Raw genomic sequence first — 21,283 nt, forward strand, 5'->3', positions numbered from 1 at the left:
AAATGAAAAGAAAATGCTATGAAAAAGAAAAACAGTTGTTGCCAAAGAAAAGGTAGGAGGAAAAAAATCTCTGTAAGGAAGGAGAAAAAGAAAGGACAGTTCTCTGTTCCTATGTAAAACAGGAGAAAACATGTTTCCAAAAGAGAAGAAGAGTTGCTGGGTGCTAAGCATGAATCACTGAAAGAAAAATGAAAGAAGCTCCACCTTTTAGGGACCATGCCATCAATGTTTTGTTCTCATGCCAAATTCCTGGACTATAAAAATCTGCCTATAAGCCAAGAAAAAAACAGTTCCCTGGAAGGCTTTTCAAGTTACCACTTCATGGCAAGATGGAAATAAAAACAGGGAAGTCATTTTGGATTTTTTGCCTGATTTGGTGTTTTTGCAAGGGCAAAGAACCAGTTAAGATAGGTAAGAAAAATCTAATTCTCTAATTATATATTGCTGTGACAAATAGAGTTATCAACTGAAAATATAACGTGTTCATGTAAGAGCTATAGACATGCCAGATATTGTTTAACAGTAAGCATATGCATCCTTAGCTTAAGCCATTTAATATTTTAGTGTTTTTCTTTGAGATACTAATACTAATTTAACAACTGTTTAATTTCCTAAGTGGATAATCTCAAAGAGTACACTTCCTAAATCCCTTTTAACACATATTTTGCTTATCTTCTTTATAGGAGAAATATGTCTGCATAATGCCTCCTAAGCTTGGTTGGCCAGTATGAAATTGAGCGGTCACTTTTTTGGTGTTCTGCTATACTGTTTTGATTGTCTTACACCTTTCCCAGTCACTCAATACACAAATAATTGCTGTGATGTTTTTTGCTGTCTTGGTAATTTCAGCAACTCTCCTTTCTAGAATAAGCCAAGCGTTCTCATTTCTCATCACTACTGGATAGAAGAGTGCTAATTTACCATACTCCACTTTAGTGCTGCAAACAGCTATGGCAAATTACAGTCCCTTCAAAAAGCTGTTTCAATGCCCATCTGCTGCTTCTTAAATATGAATATCTCATAATATTTTAGTGCTCACTGAGTATATGAATGATTTTGATTTGATCTGTGGTGAACCTTGCTAGGTCGGTATTCCTAAACATGCCACATCAACAACAGAAAGAAAGTTGCCCCTTGCCCCTTTGTTCTTGACATTCTTCTGCACAGGCCCAGAGAGATGCTGAAAACATAGTAGGGCAAACACATATTTAATTCAAAGTGTATCTTTGATTCATAATGGCTTTGTGCAATCAGTGGTATAAAAGCTACTTTCTATGTAATTAAAGCATCTATCAATGCCTTAGGCAGAAGTGCAATGTACTACTCCAAAGCATGTATTTTAGTTGAGATGAAAAATAAGTAGCTCTGAGCAGATTGCTGAAACTGATGGCAGGCTCAGCTACTGAGATCAGTGGCTGATGTTTTGCTGAAAAGTCAGATCATTTGTCATATCTTCTGGAGGAGAGTCAATAGAAGACTTCAGGCCAAATTTTTGCCTAGAGGGTAGGATTTCAAACGCAGAAATAAGATTTAGGTGGCCAACATGGGATTTCCCAGAATGAACTTCTGCTCTCTGCATTAGACTCTACACCATAGATATATGTCTCTAAGTTGACATACTGCAGCTCCCTTTGTTAGTCAGTAGAGAAATGGTCTTTCCTAGGTAGATATATAAGATAGGGTAGCTGAATCTTTTCTGTTTCTCACCACTGACTTCAAAGGAGCTTGGGCTAATCTGCTCAGGCTGGAGGTGTCTGTAAATGGGCTTGTAAAATTAATGAGATGAATTTCCTTCCTAGTGTCTTCCAGAGGCTGCTATTTTTGCTTCTGAAAATGTCTCCTTTAACACTTTTCAACAGTGATCTCAGTTGCAAACCAGCACATGTAGAGTGAATCATTAACCTTTCTACTTCTTTCTTCAGTCCAGGTCTCTACTGTAAGCAAGAGTGAATGTGCCACCTGGGGCAATTTTCACTTTCACACATTTGACCATGTTAAGTTCACTTTCCCTGGAACCTGCACTTATGTCTTTGCTTCACACTGCAATGATAGCTACCAGGACTTTAACATCCAAATAAGGCGCAGTGACAAGAATACTCTCTTGATCTATTTCACTGTCACCATTGATGGAGTAATCTTGGAGGTGAAAGAAACGGGAATCACAGTGAATGGGAACCCGTGAGTAAAGACTGTGTTATTGTTTTCTTATGTTGTTGTTTTATTGTTACATTTTAGCTAGGGGTGGTCTGTCTGGAAAAGGTGTCCTCTCCTGCAAATTGCTGTATGCTCACTTTAAACAGAGTCCATTCCATAGTAGTGGAGAAGGCAAGAGACACGTAAATGCCTAGGAATTGCCTTAGCAGAAGGCAATATAATGTCTAATGGAACTCTAACAAAATGCAAGGTGTGGATTATTTGGATGGGGTTTTTGGTTGGGGGAGGACTCCTTTAATTGAAGGGAGGAGATAAGATCTACACTTTATTCATGGAAGATTTTAATTTTGAAGAAGTGTGTTTTTCGTTTGTTTGTTTGTTTTTCTCCTCAAAATATTATTGTTGTGGTACTAAGCTTATTGTTATTGGTTTCCATTCAGGAATAGATGGTCCTTTTAGAAAAAGTTTTGTTTCTAGATAATAGATGAATCTAGCAATTGCTAGATAGATCTTTCTTCATAGATCACACTTTGCCATGTGTTATGGAGTTATGTATAACTGCAAAGGATTGAAGTCTCAGAAGTCAAAAACCACACCTTTGCTTCCAACCGAAAATGAACCAGAAAGCAAATGGCAGGCAGAAGGGCAAAAATATTCCATGACAAAGTGGGTAGTCAAGTATAACAGTTGAGACTGGTGTAAATTTATGAGTAATGTACATGGGAGGCGCAGTGGTCTGCTCTCAGCACATAGGTATCAAGCTCAGGCAAGCTTTGACTATGAAAAGAAACACAGCTCAGAAAGCAAAAGTTTCTCACAACTTTGGTGAGAGAATTGCAAGCACTGTGGCCTGTCTTTTCTTGATAGTCTTCCAGAAAAATCTCAATACAGAACAGTATCACTTGGCTGTAATTGTAGTAGCATAATCCAGATTTATCCTATATCAAAGAAGCAATATATCTGCTATCTTCTCCCATGTTACCTAGACAGACTACCCCTTTTCTGATGTGGAATAAAAAGAATGCAGAGAAAGGTGGGAAAGGTTGAGAGTCTTAATTAATTACCTTAATTAAGCTGAGGTTGGCTGCTTGAGTCTTTGGTGATGTTAAAATAAAAAGTGTTCTCTGTCTGAGTGATGTCAGTACATGGGCAATAAAACGGATGAAAATTCTTCTGCACCCCCAACGCACCAAAGAAAAGCCTGGAGAAATGATGAGTTCCATGCTGTGTCCTCGTATGGGAAATTGCTTCCCAGTAGTGTGATCTCGCTCCTCATATCGTTAGCAGTTAGGTCCTTCATGTAAACAAAGCTGTACTGGTATCAGTAGAGTAGCTGATGTAGTAGTGACACACTTGTGACAAAAATATGTTGCCTTATGGATTAAGGTTAGCGAAAGGTCACAATATCAAAAGTTATTATACCTAAGCTTAATGCGTGGTGTGGATCAAGCCTGATTGTGAAAAGAAGGTCCCTCTGGCTCATTTGGCTCCTTTTGACTTTAGCCTTTCTTCTCATATCTCTGAAAGGATTTGATCAGTCTTTCTCTCTTTTCTTTTTTTTTTTTTTCCTTTCTCCCTTCAATGTTGTTTGTTTTGTTTCTCCCAATTTTCAGGATTCCCCTGCCCTTCAGCTTCAAGAGCATCCTGATTGAAGACACCTGTGCTTACTTGCAAGTCACTTCCAAGCTGGGGCTGACACTCAAGTGGAACTGGGCTGACACTCTCCTAGTATGAACAGCCAGTTAGTTGTTTTTCTTTTGGTGAACCTCATCAATGGTGGAAAGCAGAGCTGCACACAAGGCACCATGTTGATTTGGGGTTTGAGGCAGGGGCTGTCCATAAGGTGATGGGGGCATACCACACTAATTTGTTTCAGAAACAATACCACACAATTTACATCATGAGGCAGGTGACTGGAACTGCAATCTGTAGGTCTCTGCAAGCAAATATACCTGAGAAAAGATGCCACTGTGCACCCTGGAAATAGCATTCTTGTAATTATCTGCTTCCTGCATTGAGCTCTGGCAGAAACCAAGCTAGTTATCCCCTAGCTCTGACTTGTTACTTACCCTCTGTCTCAATGCACGTCATATGTGGGAAACTAATCTGCATGCTCAGTTCTGTCCATGGCATCTCTCATTCCACGTCTGCATATTGTCATGAGGGAATTCCCCTCTAAGCTTCTGCCCCCAATATGCCTTTTCCTGTGGTGTTCTGTGTACAACTCTAGGTATAAACAGAAATTCTACACAATCCGGGATGATAAGTTTTCCAATACCTAAATAAAACAGAGTTTGTAGGTCATGTTTTGCAGTACAGAGAGACAGAGAATGGGTAGAAATGGAACAGAGGAAAAAAAAAAATGGAAAGATTTGTGTAGGTAGAAGTCCAGACAGAATATAAGGACTATATCCAGCGTCTGCAATCAAGTAGCAATTCTGATATAAGCAAGTGTTTGTTGCTCTCTCCTTGTGTACTAATTAATGCCTCAACATGCACCATGTACAGAGAGAACACAATTTTAGGAAGGCACACCCAAAGGAAAAGGACCACCTTTGATAGATGGGCCTGAGTAAGTTCTGTACTGCCCCAACCATGCATGAATGATAGGATGCATTAGTTCAATCAAGAGAGACAATATTGTGCTAACTTGGCTCTTTAAAGCACAGAATATGGGCAGATGAAGATATGCTGGGCAGGCCCAATTCAAGAAATAAAATAAAATTTTCCATTTAGCCAATGGAACAGAAAAAACATTAGGTGTTGCTAAGAGTTGACTAGAAGCTGTTCCTTTGCATTACCCAGCATCACAGCACAGCTTGTCCTTCTGCCCAGAGCAGAGCTGTGGTACCCTGCGTGAGAAAGGAAGCAGATGTGTACTGGAAGGTGCTGGTCCAAGAACTAGTCCAATATTCAGCATGCTACGTTTAGCTGTTTAGTAGGTAGGAATAACAATTGTTAGAGAATTATCTTCCCGTGTAAATTCAGCCTTTTTACTGATAAATTTTATAGCAGATTTATAGCTGAAAAGGAAACTCCTAGAAATAAAACACTTTTCTACAACTGTACTCTTCCACGGTGTGCTTTGTAATAACGTGCTGTCGACAAGGAGAAAGTCTTTAAACTCTGTGTTTCCTCTTCGCTTTTGTTTCTTAGTTGGACCTGGAAGAAACATATAAAGAGAAAATATGTGGTCTGTGTGGGAACTATGATGGCAATAAGAAGAATGATTTGATTTTGGATGGTAGGCCATGATTACAGCATGTTATCTGTAACACAGGACTGCATTAATAATGTGACATGAAACCTGACATCCATTTTCTCTAAGTAGGGTTGCAGTTTTCCTGACAGATATTCTGAAATACATAGATGTTTGGAAAATACATGGACATACATGGAAAATGTACCTGTCTGCCTAGTGTTGTATGCATATGTTGTGTGTGTCCTCTTGTCACTTCCCATCTTCTCTAGCCAGTGAAGAGTTGTAATTACCAGATAATTAGTAACATCATCACTTTAGGCTGTGCTCCTAGGATATGATGATTGAAAGAAACGAAACTGTCACAGTTACATATGCAAATACCTAACTCTGTAGATGAGATATACCTGTAAAGAACTAAAATTTCTGAAACTGATGAGCTGCAGTATAAAGATTGAGAGTCCCATGTGATTTGTGTGTGTGTATGTTAGGACTGTCAACAGTCGTTGGTACAAGAGTGCCTGATTCCAGCTGGATAGAAGTTACATCAGGCTGTCATCCTCCATATTATGGAAGCTGTGGTTAGACCTGGATGTTTTTATGAGGAATATATTTTGTCTTATAACACAAAGATCAAATGAATAATCACAGACCATTAACTGATCTAAAGAATTTCTGTGGATCTGATGGTTACTTGGATGCATCTGTGGATTTTGCAGGATATAAAATGCACCCAAGGCAGTTTGGGAACTTTCACAAGGTAGAAGATCCATCAGAAAAGTGTGCTGATGTGAGTCCAGATGATCACACTGGAAGAGATCCTAGGAGGGAGGATGACAGATGCAGTAAATATGTAAGTATGTATGGTCAAGGAGTATAAACCCTCCTCACCTCTCCTCTCTCTCCACAACACCTCCTAACAGGGAGATTGTATTGGAAGAAGTGATACATACCGAACTGAACAGTTGAGCATGTACTGAGCTGAATTTGTTAGGAGTCCAACCATACCTCCAAGGAAAAAGTTGATCTTACAGCTGAAAGAATGTGCTACTACAGTGTTAAAGAAATGCATAGTGGGAAAACATATGAGTGAGTGACAGCTTTCAATCCAAGAAAAAGAACTGCGTGACAATAGATTAGACTAGATAACATCCTGAGATCCCTTCCAATCTGACTTATCATACAAGCCTGAACATTGGTGAACTGTTTATTATTGCTTTTCTTTTTTTGTTTTCCTCCAGAAAAAAAAGTGCAAGAGGCTTCTGTCCCGCTTTGGAAACTGCCCCAAATTGGTTGCTTTTGATGACTACATAGCCACCTGTACTGAAGATATGTGCCATTGTGTGGTTAATTCTTCTCACTCTGATTTGGTTTCCAGCTGCATATGCAGCACTTTAAACCAGTATTCTCGAGACTGTGTCCTCAGGAAGGGAGATCCTGGGAGATGGAGAACCAAAGAGCTTTGCTGTAAGTAGCTAGTGCTCTAGAATTTTTTTTCAGGTTGGCTATAGAGGGTCAAACCTTGATGTCAGCAAAGCCGAGCTGAGAGTCCTTATGGCTTTTTTCTTTCATTTTTCATTTTCTTAGCCCATGCAATTAACTCGTGAATTATCTTTTTCTTTTTTCTTTTTTTTTTGGTGACATCTATTGCATCAGGAAAAGTCAGAGAAGTCTCACACGTTTATTCTTATCATATGCATTTATACTCCTGTGTTGCAGTTTCAGTGATTTCCTTATTACAGGAAATCTCAGGGAAGGGCTACAGAAAGTTCTTCCAAATAACAATTGTGGATTTAGACAGGGGATTAATGCTGGAAGGTCTGATATTTAAGGCAAAAACAAGCTATTATGACTCCATAAATGATTCCAGTGTCCTTTGCTGCTATCATGACTTCAGCCAAACTTCAGCTAGTAAAATAATGTGAAATCATATTTCCAAGCAGTACTATTTGCTCCGATGATGAAGTAACAGTGATTGTAAGTTCTTTTAATGTTTTAAAAAACATGGCAATTCTGTGAAGAAAGTTTGGCAACCAGGATATGAAGAAAAAGTGGAAGGAAATGGGTAGTGATATAATGATTCTAGAGCATTTACAAATGAGTCATTAACACATTCCAACTTGGATATATCATCTCATATGATCCTGCAGATCAGGAATGCCCAAACAATATGGAGTATATGGAATGTGGAAACTCCTGTGCAGATACATGTGCTGACCCAGAGAGGAGCAAGATTTGCAAAGCTCCATGTACAGACGGTTGCTTCTGTCCTCCTGGTAAGGCAGTTCTTTCTAATGGGCCTACAAAGGGACAAAGGGACAAAAAGGGAGTGGTAGCCCTTTCAGTTACCAGCAATTACTTTCTTAGGATTTAAAACTAAAGACTATGAACAAGCTGCTGCTTCTAGTATAATTAGCAACTTTTTTCTTGGTAGAATCAAATCTCTGTAGATTTAAGATCTCGACATTAGGATTGAGGAGGGAAAAGATAGATGCCTTTCTGTCTAAGGACTAGACAGAAAAAAAAATGATATAGGTGTAGTGGAAAAAAGGAGAAGTGGTCTCTAGGTAACAGATGAAGATGTCTTTTGAGGTGCTTCTTTGTTATGAGTCTGGACGAATACCCAGCCTACTGGATGTTTGATCTTGTTGTAGCAGGGAAGGGCCTGAAACATCCTTTTCCTTAAGGACCTACTCTATTCATTTATAGAAATATTGAAGTACTCCTGTTTTTTTTTTTTTGTTGTTTGTTTGTTTTTTCCTGTACTCTGTTCTTCCTTCATGGTAGGCCCAGACTCACCTAATACTAACTAGCCAATATGTCTAAACAGGAACTATCCTGGATGACCTCAGTGGCAAAAAATGCATCCCCAGAGACAGCTGCCCATGTATGTTTCAAGGAAAAGTCTACTCATCAGGAGGGACTTACTCCACTCCTTGCCAGAACTGGTACTGTTGTGAGACTGACTGCATTAACAAGAGAAAAACATGATGGAACTTTGATGAACTGTATTCTGTTGTTTTTGCCTCTTTCCCCCTCACCTCCCTATTGCTAACATTTGTCTTTTATAATGCACTAATGTTAAACCTGAGATCTTAATTCCAGCATCTCCAGGAAAATTTAGAGACAGATGTCCACGTCACATAGCTTGATCCTCCCTTGGAATCTCCAGCAAAGACTGAGCCCAAGGTTTCAGAATGCATAAAAATTCGACTCTTTGCTAGTTAGCTCAGACATTAGCCACTAAAGAGTTGCAGAAACTCATGCTGTGTTAATGAATTACATTTCCAACAACCTGTACATCTATAAAAGGCTGTTTCAAAGTCCTAATCCTTGAGAACAATTTGTTTTGGAGCAAAGCCTATAGCTTGAATCCATCTCCCCTGCCCTAGTGAAATTGATAAGATCTCTGGTACGTAATTTACAAAACAGTTTTATTTCTTATTATGATACCCACTTACAGAATGAACACCGTATGTGTTATTTATGCTCCTGTGACATAGTATATTTTCCTTGACTTTAGTTGTAACATTGACTGTAGGGACCCAGGAAATATGATGGGGTATAGCAGATGTTCTGCGGTTCCGTGACTCCCCTTGGATTAAATATTCTTTCTGCAATTTTGATGAAAAGACCCAAAGGCCTCAGTTCCAATTTAGCCACATCTTCACTTATCTCTCACTTTGAGCGTACGAGGCCTGCTGTTTTCTGCTTGTGCGTATGGCTCTGAGAAGTTCAACTGTTCATTGACTGAAATCTTCTACACATACTTGCTGAACAGTTGCATTAGTGGTATAAAATGTTGTGTGATCCTAGTTGAGGAGGCCTTCTTTTTTTTTTTTTTTTTTTTTAAATAAACAATATAGACCCAGGAAGACATTTCTTGACCAAGTCAATGTCTCTTTGAATGACCTAATTTCAATCTTGGTGCAACTAACTCTTCCACTGACAGACATTCAGCTTTTTTAGTTTAAAGGGCACAATGTAAAGTCTTTCTTCTACAGGGATTTGAAAAGCAGATGACTAACAAGCTCATAAGACAAAGAAAGATTGACTGATCTGTGCAGATTCAGATGCTGATATTATCTTTTACTTTGTTCCTTTAAAGCTGTGTTTATTCTAACTACACATTTTTTTGAACTTTGTACAGTACTTGCACTGCAGGTCACTGGAACTGTGTCACTCTGCCCTGTTCCGGAAGTTGCCATATAGATGGAGGATTTCATATAACAACATTTGATAATAAAAGGTTCAATTTTCATGGCAATTGCCATTACGTCTTAGCTAAGGTATGTACAATCTTCCATTTCACTCCTGAATCTATAACATAGGAAGAGACATTGCCTGAGCTTTATACGACTTCATTTGATCAAATGGCCCCAGTCCAGAAAAGTACTTCAGCTTATACTCCCTCTTAAATGCCATGTAATCTCCCATTTGCAATAGACCACAAGTAGATCTAAGCATTTCTCATGAAGCTTTCTTCATGTATGACCGTGAAAAAGAAGTTTCTGATTCCTTCAAAAAGACTAGCATCCATGTGAGTGTCTCTAAATACACTGTCTACACAAGTTGGTAGCAAGGAAACAGAGCGTAGAGGAAAAGCAGTGAACATGATCGATTTTGGGCTATGAAAGGTATTAGCCTGCAGTTACAGATGCTGTGCCCCAGTTCTTTCAAGGATCCATTTTAGACTTTGAGACACATTTCTTTTTCTTCTAGCTAACATCCTGCAGCATGCTAAAGTTGTCTGCATGTTTGTTTTCTTACCTCCTTTCAGAATACTGACGACACGTTTGTGGTGATTGGAGAGATCGTCCAGTGTGGGACATCAAAGACAATGACTTGCTTAAAGAATGTATTAGTCACGCTAGGAAGAACTGTAAGTAATGTTTTAGTTATTGACACATAATATGCCACTTTTACTTAGAATCAGCTCTATTGCAGTCCCGAGATTTCAAGATTAATACCAGCACATGTGTTAATTAGTTTTGTTCTGCAAGAGTTACTGGATTTCCATTTCTTTTGGATTCTGACTTTTCCATTTGCTTCCGAGGTAGTACGTTTAAAATTATCCTTATAGGCTTTCCTTTTCATGACTTAAAACTTTTTCACTTTTTTTTTTTTTTTCCTTTTTGAAAGCTGGAGATTTCTACAAAACCTCTTCCTTTTTACTGTAGACTTTAGAGACCTGAGGTTTTCTCTGCTACTAGCAGAAGTAGCAGAATTTTCCGGATAAAGGCCTGAGGTTTCTCCCACTAATACGATTAAACTGACTTTAGTGGAGACAGAGTTAGGACAGTTTTTTGCATTTCTAAAGATATACAGATTTATTTGGAGGCCTGGATTCATCCTGTCTGTCTGGTACTTAACTGGTGTAAAGACATTAGGAGATTTGTCATTTTAGCTTCCTTCTATAGTCAATAAAGGAAGATGAGGATAACCAAATGACCAGCCAGCCCACTTAAGATAGTAGGCCTTTTCTGGAGGCGCCTATCTCCCTCCATTGACTATTGAGGGGATTTGAGACAGGTAGCTCTAATTTGGAGAATATTACATTTCTGATCAGATAGATCCAGGCCTATATATACTGTCTTGACTGCAGTTTTCAAAAAGATAAACTATTAGGTAGGGGGTTTGCTCTACATCACTCTGTAGCATCTAACAATTATATTAACCCCAGAGATGATTGCATTTTAAAGATGTTACCTTCTTAATGAAGTTTGTGAAGTAACTGTTGTCTATTTCATGTCATACTTATTATTGTGGACTTTTAAAATTATTATTCTTTTCCCTGCAGACTATAAAAATATGTTCCTGTGGAAATATCTACATGAACAATTTTATTGTGAAGCTGCCAGTAAGGAAAGGTAAGTGTTTCTCCATCACATCTTCCCCAGACCAGCCTGTATTTATTTACAGAGTGATACCTGTGCCTTGTTCTGAAGAATGTTGGTCTTGTCCTTTGTTAGGATATTTGACAAGCTGGAAAATAGGTCTGAGAATGGTTGTGTTACCTTTGAATGTAAATTGAAGTTTCCCTTTACTTTGTACTGATTTGCAAGTACAGATACACTTTCATCTTTTCATTATTAGATGGCATCACCATCTTCCGACCCTCTACATTTTTCATCAAAATCTTGTCCTCTACTGGAGTACAGATTCAAGTGCAATTGAAGCCTATAATGCAGCTCTCCATAACAGTGGATCATTCTTATCAGAATCGCACAGCTGGTAGGACACATCATGCTCTGGTACCTCAGTTAGGGCTATTTGTCCATGACTCTAAATTAACAAATTATTTGATTTTATTTTGACTTTGGTTATTAGAACCCTTGATTAAATCTGTAGTCTTCCTAGAGACAAAGAATTGGCCAAACCCTTCAATCAGCAGAAGTAAAACAAGCTCTGTGGTGTTTAGTGTGTGCAGATTTTTAGACTTCATGTGCAAAAATAGACCTCATCAGAGGTTTGTGAAATAGAGGCTATGTTCTTGGTTCTGCCACCAATCTTCCTTCCAATGCTTATCTTTTTCTAACGCTTTTTTTCTTTTTTTCTCTCTAACATGCACTTAAGGTCTTTGTGGCAATTTCAATAACATCCAGACTGATGATTTTAGAACAGTCACTGGAGCTGTGGAAGATTCAGCTTCTGCCTTTGGTAACTCATGGAAAACTAGAGCCAGTTGTTTTGATGTTGAAGACAGCTTTGAAGATCCTTGTGCAAATAGTATGGATAAAGGTAGCAAGCTTTTCATTTCTGGATTATAAGTGCTAAATAATTCTCCTATGTTGGACAACTTAAAAAGGTTTAGAAATCCTATAGCCCTCAAAAGCCACTGCTTCTGAGACTATTAATAGAGAGAATATTGAAGTCTCTCTTTAGAGAGACAACCATCTCCCATAACATCCTCATGGGGAAACTCAGGAAGTGTGGGTTGGATCAGTGGACAGTGAGGTGAGTTGAGAACTAGTTGGATGGCAGAGCTCAGAGAGTGGTGATAAATGGGGCAGAGGCCTGTGGCCAATGGTGTCCTGCAGGGGTCAGTACTGGGCCCAATGCTGTTCACCCTGTTCGTCAATGACTGAATTCTAGAGCAAGAATATGATTAAGGGACTGGAACATCTATCATATGAGGGAAGAGCTGGGCCTGTGTAGCCTAGAGAAGAGAAGATTGAAAGAGGATCTTATCAGTATGTATAAATAGCTGAAGGGAGAATGTGAAGAGGATGGGGCCAAACTCTTCTCAGTGGTGGCCAGTGACAAGACAAGGGATAATGGGCATAAATTAAAACTCAGGAAGTTCTATCTGCATATATCTTAATGTGATGAAGAATTTCTTTATGGGGAGGGTGATAGAGCACTGGAACAGGCTGCCCAGAGGGGTTGTGGAATCCTCTTCTTTGGAGATCTTCAAAACCTACCTGGATGCCACCCTGTGCCACATGCTGTAGGTGTCCCTGCTGGGGCAGGGGCATTGGACTAAATGATCTCTTGCTCTCTTCCAACTTCAACCATTCTGTGATTCTGTGAACTTACTGTTGACTTGAAAACACAGAGGATATAAATCAGAACAATCTATATTTAAGGCAGAAAATACTTGGTCCATACTTGGGTGAGACCTTCATCTGATCAAAGTTCTTAGAAGTAGATTGAAGTCAAGAGGATTGAGTTACCAACAGTATTAAATTCAGCAAGCACAAAGTACCCTGTGTAGCATCTCAGTGAGGATTTGACTATATGAAGGATTCAGAGTCTATTCTCTCGGGTAATACAGGTAATAAGTGCTACTGTTCTTGATTAGATAGCTAACTGATTGTTAGATGTCTGATGTTATGACTTGATAATGAAGTTAGCGTTTGGAAAGATTACACCTTTCTATTAGGAAGTTGGCTAGTCACCCAGCTAACATGCTTTTCAACTTGGTATGTTGACCACTATTTCCTTTCAGCATTACCTGAACATCATCAAGATATGACATTCTAGGTCTGATTCCTGATAGCTTTAATTCACACAGTAATGTGATCCAAGCGACTAAGAACAATTTTTTTTCTCCGCTTCAGAAAAATTTGCCCAGCATTGGTGTGCTCTTCTGTCTGATACAAGCAGTGTGTTTGCTGAGTGCCATTCTGTTGTAGACCCTTCTGTGTACATCAAGGTAAATCTCTATTCTATTCTTGGGTGTCTTAGTCTAGTCCAGAGGCTATATCTGCTGTAAGTGTGCTGTGATCTATAGGAGTTAAAAAGATTACAACAAAGTCTTTTTGCAAAGATATTCTCTGATTCTGATGGGGGGAGGGGGGAAAAACCTTTATAGCTGTGGCCCAGGAAATATTAACTAACTGCCTTTCATAAACAGCACTGCTATCATTGAAAGTTCCTGTTGTGTGGCACAGAAGCAAAAAAGGAAAAATGATTATTTTTTTTCTAAAAGCTATTCAGTCTTTGAAAACCCAAACCACATGGAATCAAACAGGGGTTGTATTCCCCATCATGAAAAAAACTTTTGGTTCCCACGTCTTCTTTATATATGAAAAAGCTCAGACATGTGATTTAGTTTAAAATATTTGCTCTGGTGAGAAACTCATAACCTTATTTGTCACCAGAAAAACTTCTGGGGGCGGGGGAAGGTGGGGTGGGGGTTGTTTCTTGTGTAGTTCTACTGAAATCTGTAGGTTTGGCCATATTTTTAAAGCAGATTAGTTTCTTTGTATTTAGAATGCAAGAGACAGCCCTTAAGCTCTTGGTATATAGCTCTGTAATGCTGTTGTGGAAGCTGACTGAGCTAGAGAATATTGCATTTATGTGGATAGTGAAGCAGTTTCTATAGAAACTTCAGTAAAGTCTTATAGGTGATGTGTGAGATGCAACTTACTGAGTGATTCTGAGGCTGGAAATTTTGCTTTAATTCAGTGTGTCTTTGGATCCCTGAGAAATGTGGCTTATGCTTTCTCCTTGCTGCTAAGTTTTCCTCAAGAAGTGTTTCCTTGAAAATTCATGTTAGTTAAGAAGAAGTAATAACCAGTGTCTTATGGATATGTTTGTTGTTTCTGTTCATCTTAGAGGATTTTTCAAACCTGGTCTGCAGAAGGGTTTGATGTCACTGGTGGTAGGATAAGGCACCATCTATGCAATATAAACCTAACGCACTCTATTAACTGCCTGTATTTAGAAGGATTATCAAGGGACTTTCTTCCTGAGTTCTTCTGTCCAGTTGCACAATTAAAATAACTTGAGCCTTAGATCCCCTTTATACCTATTTAATCGGTTCTTTATAGGCCATTGCATAAAATTCCCTATTAAATCATTTCTCATTTGATATCTTATCTACACGCTGGCTAGGTACATAAGCTCCTGTCATTACTATTTTCACTCTCTCTATTCATTTGAATGTTGTATTGGGTATATCCTAGATTGTGTATCTTCGTAGGAGTCTGGTGTAGACATTTATTAGTGCTTTAATGAGTGATAGGTGTCTTTTATTGCTTTATTATTCATCTGTTTGACTGTTATCATCATTGAAGTTATATAGCTGTAATTGGTTTCCTGTATCTCACATTTGCAGAGTGTTTCACTAGCATATGTTTTGGATTAGAGATGTTACAAATTAAGTCTCATTGCTGGTCGTACTTTTCTGAAAATATATTGCTTGCAAGCCTTTTGAATTGCTAAATGTCTCCATGTCCTACTGTGAGCAGGGCATAATAATACCTGTGTCTTGTCTGTCACCTAGAAATGTATGTATGACACATGTAATGCTGAGAAGAGTGAAGTGGCACTGTGCAGTGTGCTCTCTACTTACTCCAGAGACTGCGTTGCAGCAGGTGTGACCCTGAAGGGCTGGAGGCAGAGGATCTGTGGTATGCATCCTATATTACTTCAGTAGAGACATGGGGGAACATTTTCAGAAGAGTGTTTTCTTCCTGCAGTCTATTTCTTATGCTTACTCATCATGGTCATGGGTCTTTGAAAAATAGATCAGGCACATACTCTAGGAAAAAAACTTGTCTGCCAAAAGCGGTTCATGTCCCCTTCATGAAGGGGTCCTTATGATGCATGTTTCTTGTGTAAAAGGTTGGGTAAATTTAGTACGACGTGGGTAAAATAATTAAGTGTATTAATCAAAACAAAGAATGACAATCTTAGCTTTGATTATGGGCCTTCCCATGTACTTTAATTTTGAGACTTTTTACAGGTCAGGTCAGTCCAGCTGTCACATACATTGCCCATGCCCCTGTTATCATTCTCGTTAGCCTTATTTTTTCCATGCTACATTAAAGTACTAATTATTCTTAACAAGTTTGTATTGCTGGTAGCTGAGAATGTAAAAGTGTTTAAAGGCATACATTAATTCAGCTCAGAACTAGATAGCAAGTGCACAGAAGTTCTTTATCCTAAAATCATGCAGATTTTTGTCCTAGGTTCCTGTCCATTAATTACTGTCATCAAATAATATTTTTTTCATAATACCTGGCTTTACCAAAATTGATCTTTTCCTTCTGTGGACAAATTAAGAGGAAAAAGTAGACATATCATTTTACTGCATTCATAATTAACAATTAAGACACCCGTTCAGGTAAATCTCCTAGAGTATGAAGTGGAATGGGATGAAAGCTCATGCTTGAATCCATTACCGAATAAGGATACCTATACATCTACTTGGTCCAGTGTGACTTACAAATACTAGTTGCCTCACCTTTGTAGTACCCCTATGAAGTAGGAAAATGTGGGCTGCCCTTTTTTCCCACAGGATATTGGTCTCCTCTAACCAAGACCAGGAAATTACTCGCTCGTTGTTGTAGCTGTTTTTTCTTTATGGGTACACAAACTTAGCATACTAATCTAAGAACACATACTGCAATGGTGAACTGCAAAAACATACACAGCTTTATTTAAGCATGGAATCTAATTGCTGATCTGGTGATACTGTTGCTGCACAACCAGCCAACTCAGTTTCCCATAAACAACCCCTCTAATAGATCTGTGTGTACCTGAAAAAAGAAACTCTTAAGGTAAATCTTTGGGGGGTGAGTTACAAAGGGGCCCAAGAAGGCTAGGCCTCCAGTTCTCATTGAATTTCAGGGGAATTTGGATGCCAGACTTTCTTGAAAATCCCAGCTTTTATGCAGGTGGTATTTCCTAATGCAATTTGATGGTTCCCTAAGGAGACCTTCTTACTGCGGATTTTGTAGCATATATTTGAAGGTAATGTTTTTTGACAGCCCATAAAGATTGATAAGCTCTTCACCACCTTAAAGGGACAGCTGAACCCTTTAGGTTTCTTTATTTAACTGTTTGGTCTTAGTCCCAGAGGACTAAGAAAGTTTTTTTTCTTCATTTCATCACAGCATGCTAAGAGTTTTCCCAAGACATTTCCAAAATCTGTGAGAAATCAGACAGTTTCCATGGTAACATCAGCTGATCAACAGAGTTTTCTGGCACTACTCATGTAACTTCACAATTTACCCCCTATAAAATGTGTTCATTCCTCAAGTTACTCCCGGATGGAGAAAGAAGTACTAAAGGATAGCAAAATCCTTTTTAACTGCAGAGACAGGTCAGAAGTTACTGGGTTTGATTCCAGACATAAGAGAGAGCTGTAAATTTTAGAAACAACAGAAATCATAGAAATTCCTCTGATCGATCACAATTTTTCCCTGCTGAGTAGTTCAACATTCAATATCACCTAGTTTCTGAAAGGTATGTGAGCAGACTTTCCCCAGACCACTGGAAGACAAGGTTTGAAATAAAGCACACTTATGGCTACCACTGGGCAGAAAGCTGCACAAAGAGCATGAATGATGGTTGCCAGAGAAGGCCATACATCCGTCTTATTTTTCTTGCCAAGATCCCTCTGAGGAGTGTCCTGAGACTATGGTTTATAACTATAGCGTGAAGTTCTGCAACCAGTCTTGCCGTTCCCTGGATGAACCTGACCCACTGTGCAAAGTTCAGATCACCCCAATGGAGGGCTGTGGTTGCCCTGAAGGGACCTACCTCAATGATGAGGAGGAGTGTGTAACTCCAGCAGACTGTCCATGCTACTACAAAGGCAAGATTATTCAGCCCGGGAACTCCTTCCAAGAGGACAAGCTGATGTGGTAAGCGGGGCTGCTGATTCCAAGAGCGCGTGCCTGGGAAAGCTCAGCACTCAGGTGGGGCTGTCCGTGCTGTAATCTCTGAAAGGTGGTGTATTAGAGTAAGGAATAATAATGACATGTTTCTGCTTGATACTACCAAAGCAAATTTTAGGCTGCCAGGAAGGAGAGCCACAACAAAATCTAGGGTCCCATATTCCTGCTAGCAGTAAACTGGAACCTGAAAGGATGTAAAACAGAGCAATTTTGGGGATCTGTCAGTTCTGCAAAGCTCTGAAAACATGAAGTATGAATGTGTAATATGGAAAAAAAAACCCACATACAGTGGGAACAAGTTTTTCTGGAAGATATAGTGAGCATGGGGAAGTTTTTGTTTTTGAGATGAAAAAAACAAAGTGAAAAACACCCTACTTGCTATTAAAAAAAAAAAATAGCCCAGGAAGAAAAATAAAATCTCAGCTTTGAAACATCAAAAGAGAATTTTGCATAAAAACACCAAAGTAAATATCTTGCATTTCCCATTAAAAAAAAAAATTCCATTCTCAACCCACTCAAGGTAATAATGTGCACAAATAATAAGGAAAGACTGAGTTATTCAAATAATTTCTTTTGTGTCTTCAGTTGCCTACAGAAAACATGTCTGCATGTTTTCTCTATCTCTCTCTCTCTCTCTGTGTGTGTGTGTGTGTGTGTGTATGTGTATATATATAGCTTTTTAAAATGAATTTTAGACTACTTCGTAAACATGATTTCATTTGTTAATTGAAGAAGTCTCATTTAAGAAAGTATTGATCACATCCCGTAGAGTGGGAAATATATGCTTATGACAGGAATGATTAAGGAAATGGGTATCAGATGAAGGAAGAGGATTTAAGAGTTGGGTGCCTTAGTCTTCCTTTTGGGGGCGGTAACTCATTTCTGTGAACCTGATAGCTGTACAAAATACTTATTTTAGTGAGATTTTACTATTTGTGTGACTAGCAAAGCTTTGCAGTGATTTTTTTTCTCTAGAGTAAATGTGTGAAGAGCTGATATGTTTCATTTTGTGGAATCTCTTTAGTAAATGCATTCAAGGAAGATTAGACTGCATTGGAGAAACTGTCCTAGTAAAAGGTGAGATTTTGACATTATGGTGTATTTATACAGTATTTATAATGTTTTCAATGTATCTCTCACTTTCTACAACATTTATTTTTAGGCCCATTTTTGCCTTCTCCCTGACATCTGTCAGTTATTGATAACACTTGCCTTTGTAAAGCTGTCACCAGAATTGCTGAATTCTTAAAACTGAAGATATTTCATCAAGCTTAGTGGTTTTCTACCCCTTTTCCACTGCTGATGTTGGAAGGAAGAAAAAGCCAATAGAAACTGGAATTATTAGGCACATGCTATCCACTGTCTCTGAATTTGCTCTATGACTGAATTTCTAATGGCGTCGTTATTTTCAATAAATGACCTGCCTAAAATGTTTTCTTCCTTGTATAGATTGCCCTGCTCCCATGTATTACTTCAACTGCAGTTCTGCGGGTCCTGGTGCAGTCGGATCAGAGTGTCAAAAAAGTTGTAAGACGCAGGACATGCACTGTGTAAGGACCTCACCCCTAGCAGAAGCCTGGGGCATCGTGATTGTGCATGGTTTATTGTGCTTAGCAAATGCTGACGGGAATATGTTACACTCTGTAAAGAGTAACCCTTTTCATGATAATGCAGCAATTAAAAGCTGTACTCCTTGCTGTTTTTGTTTATAGTCATGGGATTTAAAAACAGTTTAAAAGTTTGGCATCCAGAGCTAGCATGACCGCTAGCTCTCTATACTTTCTGTGAATCAACTCACTGCTTTGTATTTTATCTTCATATGTACAGTATGTCACAGAATGTGTCTCTGGCTGCATGTGTCCTGATGGGCTGGTACTGGACGGCAGTGGGGGCTGTATTTCAAAAGATCAATGCCCATGTGTCCATGGAGGACAATTTTATAAGCCTGGGGAAACCATCAAAGTTGACTGCAACACATGGTATGTTATCCCAGGGAGTCTTGTTTACAGTTTGCAGCCTCAAGAAAAATACCTAATAAAGCAGAGTACACTGTGAGAACATAGGGCAGGATGCATTTTAAAACCTTCCTATTCATCACTAGAGCAGTCAGGCTTTTAGTGAAAATAAAAAAGAAACGTTTCCTCTCTGCATCACATCGCACCAACCTGCACTTGTGGAGAGAGGTACCGAGATTTTCTGTCAAATGATTTCTATCCTCCTCTGTAGACTGCTTGCACAGCAGTTGGAAATGCCAGCCCCGTGCAGGTTGGTCTGTGGCTGGACACTGTAGAGGAACACAAGCCTGAGAGGGGATTTGATTCTCTCTCTAGGGCTTAAATACGGTTCAAATATTTTTTCACCATGTACTTGTCTCCTAAATCCTCCTTCCTGCTGTCAGGCTTTTGTGCTGTAAAAGATATTTAAAGGAAAAATAAAATAAAAATATACAAATTTCAAAGATGTATCTTGATTAAAAAAAATCCTTATTAGTAATCCCCTTTATGGTATGGTCTCAGAATAGCTGTGAGGGAAAGCCTGGAAGAATGAAAGGCAATGCTTTCTTTGAAGGAAAACTGTGCTTGACGCAGAGATTGTAAATGTTTGTATTCCCTCTCCCAGCACTTGTGACAAAAGACAGTGGAAATGTACAGACAACCCCTGCAAAGGAACCTGCACTGTCTATGGAAATGGCCATTACATGAGCTTCGATGGAGAGAACTTTGATTTCCTGGGAGACTGTGATTATATTTTGGCTCAGGTATCAAAGCTTTCACTTTCCTTTCCATGTGCTTCTCACAGCTTACACTGCAAAACTCAGTCTAAATAATTGCAAGGCTGTCTCATACAAGATAGTAAACCATGATGAGCAGAGCCTAGCCCCTTGCCTCGTGTACCCAGAGCAGACGCAGTTAAGATTTTTTTCCATGTAAAAGCAAAGCAATTGCCCCTCAGAAATGACACAAGAGGGCACTGTGTGTTCCTAAATGTTTTACTGCTGGAATGGACGGCCTTGGTCTAGAAGGATGATCTCTATCTGGACTGGATAATCTCTAAAGGTCCCTTCCAACTGTTCTGTGATTCTCCTGGTGTCATCCCAGCATTTGCCATGGGAAGGCATTTCTGTGGTGTGGAAAAGCTAAATGTTTCTATAGACCATCCTAGTATGAGAGTACTTTTTTTTTTTTTTTTTTTTTTTGGTGTGTGAAGCAAGTAACTGTTCATGTGTGAGCCTTGTAACTCTTGTACAATAACCACATATAATGAGACAGAATTCAGTGAGATGTTTTGTCATCTCGGCATTACTGGTGCTAATATTAACAACACTTGTTTATTTTTGGCAGTGCGTGACTGGTGCTGCACAAAGTTAATTTTTCATCTAAGACTTTTGCATTTAAATTTCTGGTCAAGTACAAGCAGTTCAACTATGACCAAATTCTTCTAAAATGTTTAGAGTTTTGGTAAACAAAAATGTGACAGGACAGTGGAAGTCAGACAGAAGTATCATTTGTTTAGAGTTCTTGAAAATGTTTAATAGTAGACTAATCTAATACGATGTTACCAATGTTTCTCAGGATTTTTGCCCCAACAACATGGATGCTGGCACCTTCCGAATTGTAATTCAGAATAATGCCTGTGGGAAGTCACTCTCCATCTGTTCTCTGAAGATCACTCTCATTTTTGAGGTTTGTCTAGAATGAGTTATAACTGCGAAGGCGTGAGGTTTAATTATGTGAGCAGTAAGAGCATTATGCCCTTATATTCCAATTCACCTCTGCTGGAGAATGGCAAACACCCA

The 21,283-nt window shown here is 38.9% G+C and overlaps 1 protein-coding gene across 2 annotated transcripts in view; it reads left to right on the top strand.

Moving 5' to 3' along the window:
• The window catches only part of LOC104580981 (mucin-5B), a 40,527-nt gene continuing 19,244 nt past the window's right edge, over window positions 1–21,283 (top strand). For both annotated transcript variants that reach the window (XM_088525843.1, XM_088525844.1), the window contains exons 1-21: window positions 1–411; window positions 1,923–2,178; window positions 3,768–3,882; window positions 5,311–5,398; window positions 6,073–6,206; window positions 6,595–6,820; window positions 7,504–7,629; window positions 8,184–8,301; window positions 9,504–9,642; window positions 10,134–10,235; window positions 11,154–11,223; window positions 11,450–11,587; window positions 11,930–12,094; window positions 13,417–13,511; window positions 15,087–15,213; window positions 17,202–17,454; window positions 18,512–18,564; window positions 18,937–19,037; window positions 19,315–19,466; window positions 20,107–20,245; window positions 21,060–21,170. In XM_088525843.1, the coding sequence (XP_088381969.1) occupies window positions 330–411; window positions 1,923–2,178; window positions 3,768–3,882; window positions 5,311–5,398; window positions 6,073–6,206; window positions 6,595–6,820; window positions 7,504–7,629; window positions 8,184–8,301; window positions 9,504–9,642; window positions 10,134–10,235; window positions 11,154–11,223; window positions 11,450–11,587; window positions 11,930–12,094; window positions 13,417–13,511; window positions 15,087–15,213; window positions 17,202–17,454; window positions 18,512–18,564; window positions 18,937–19,037; window positions 19,315–19,466; window positions 20,107–20,245; window positions 21,060–21,170 (2,790 nt within the window). In that variant the 5' untranslated portion in view covers window positions 1–329. The remainder of the gene's footprint in view (window positions 412–1,922; window positions 2,179–3,767; window positions 3,883–5,310; window positions 5,399–6,072; window positions 6,207–6,594; window positions 6,821–7,503; window positions 7,630–8,183; window positions 8,302–9,503; window positions 9,643–10,133; window positions 10,236–11,153; window positions 11,224–11,449; window positions 11,588–11,929; window positions 12,095–13,416; window positions 13,512–15,086; window positions 15,214–17,201; window positions 17,455–18,511; window positions 18,565–18,936; window positions 19,038–19,314; window positions 19,467–20,106; window positions 20,246–21,059; window positions 21,171–21,283) is intronic.

Source organism: Tinamus guttatus, unplaced genomic scaffold (genome assembly GCF_059628265.1).
Source record: "Tinamus guttatus ecotype Peru unplaced genomic scaffold, ASM5962826v1 Tinamus_guttatus_pri_ptg000240l, whole genome shotgun sequence".
Classification (NCBI taxonomy): Eukaryota; Metazoa; Chordata; class Aves; order Tinamiformes; family Tinamidae; genus Tinamus; species Tinamus guttatus.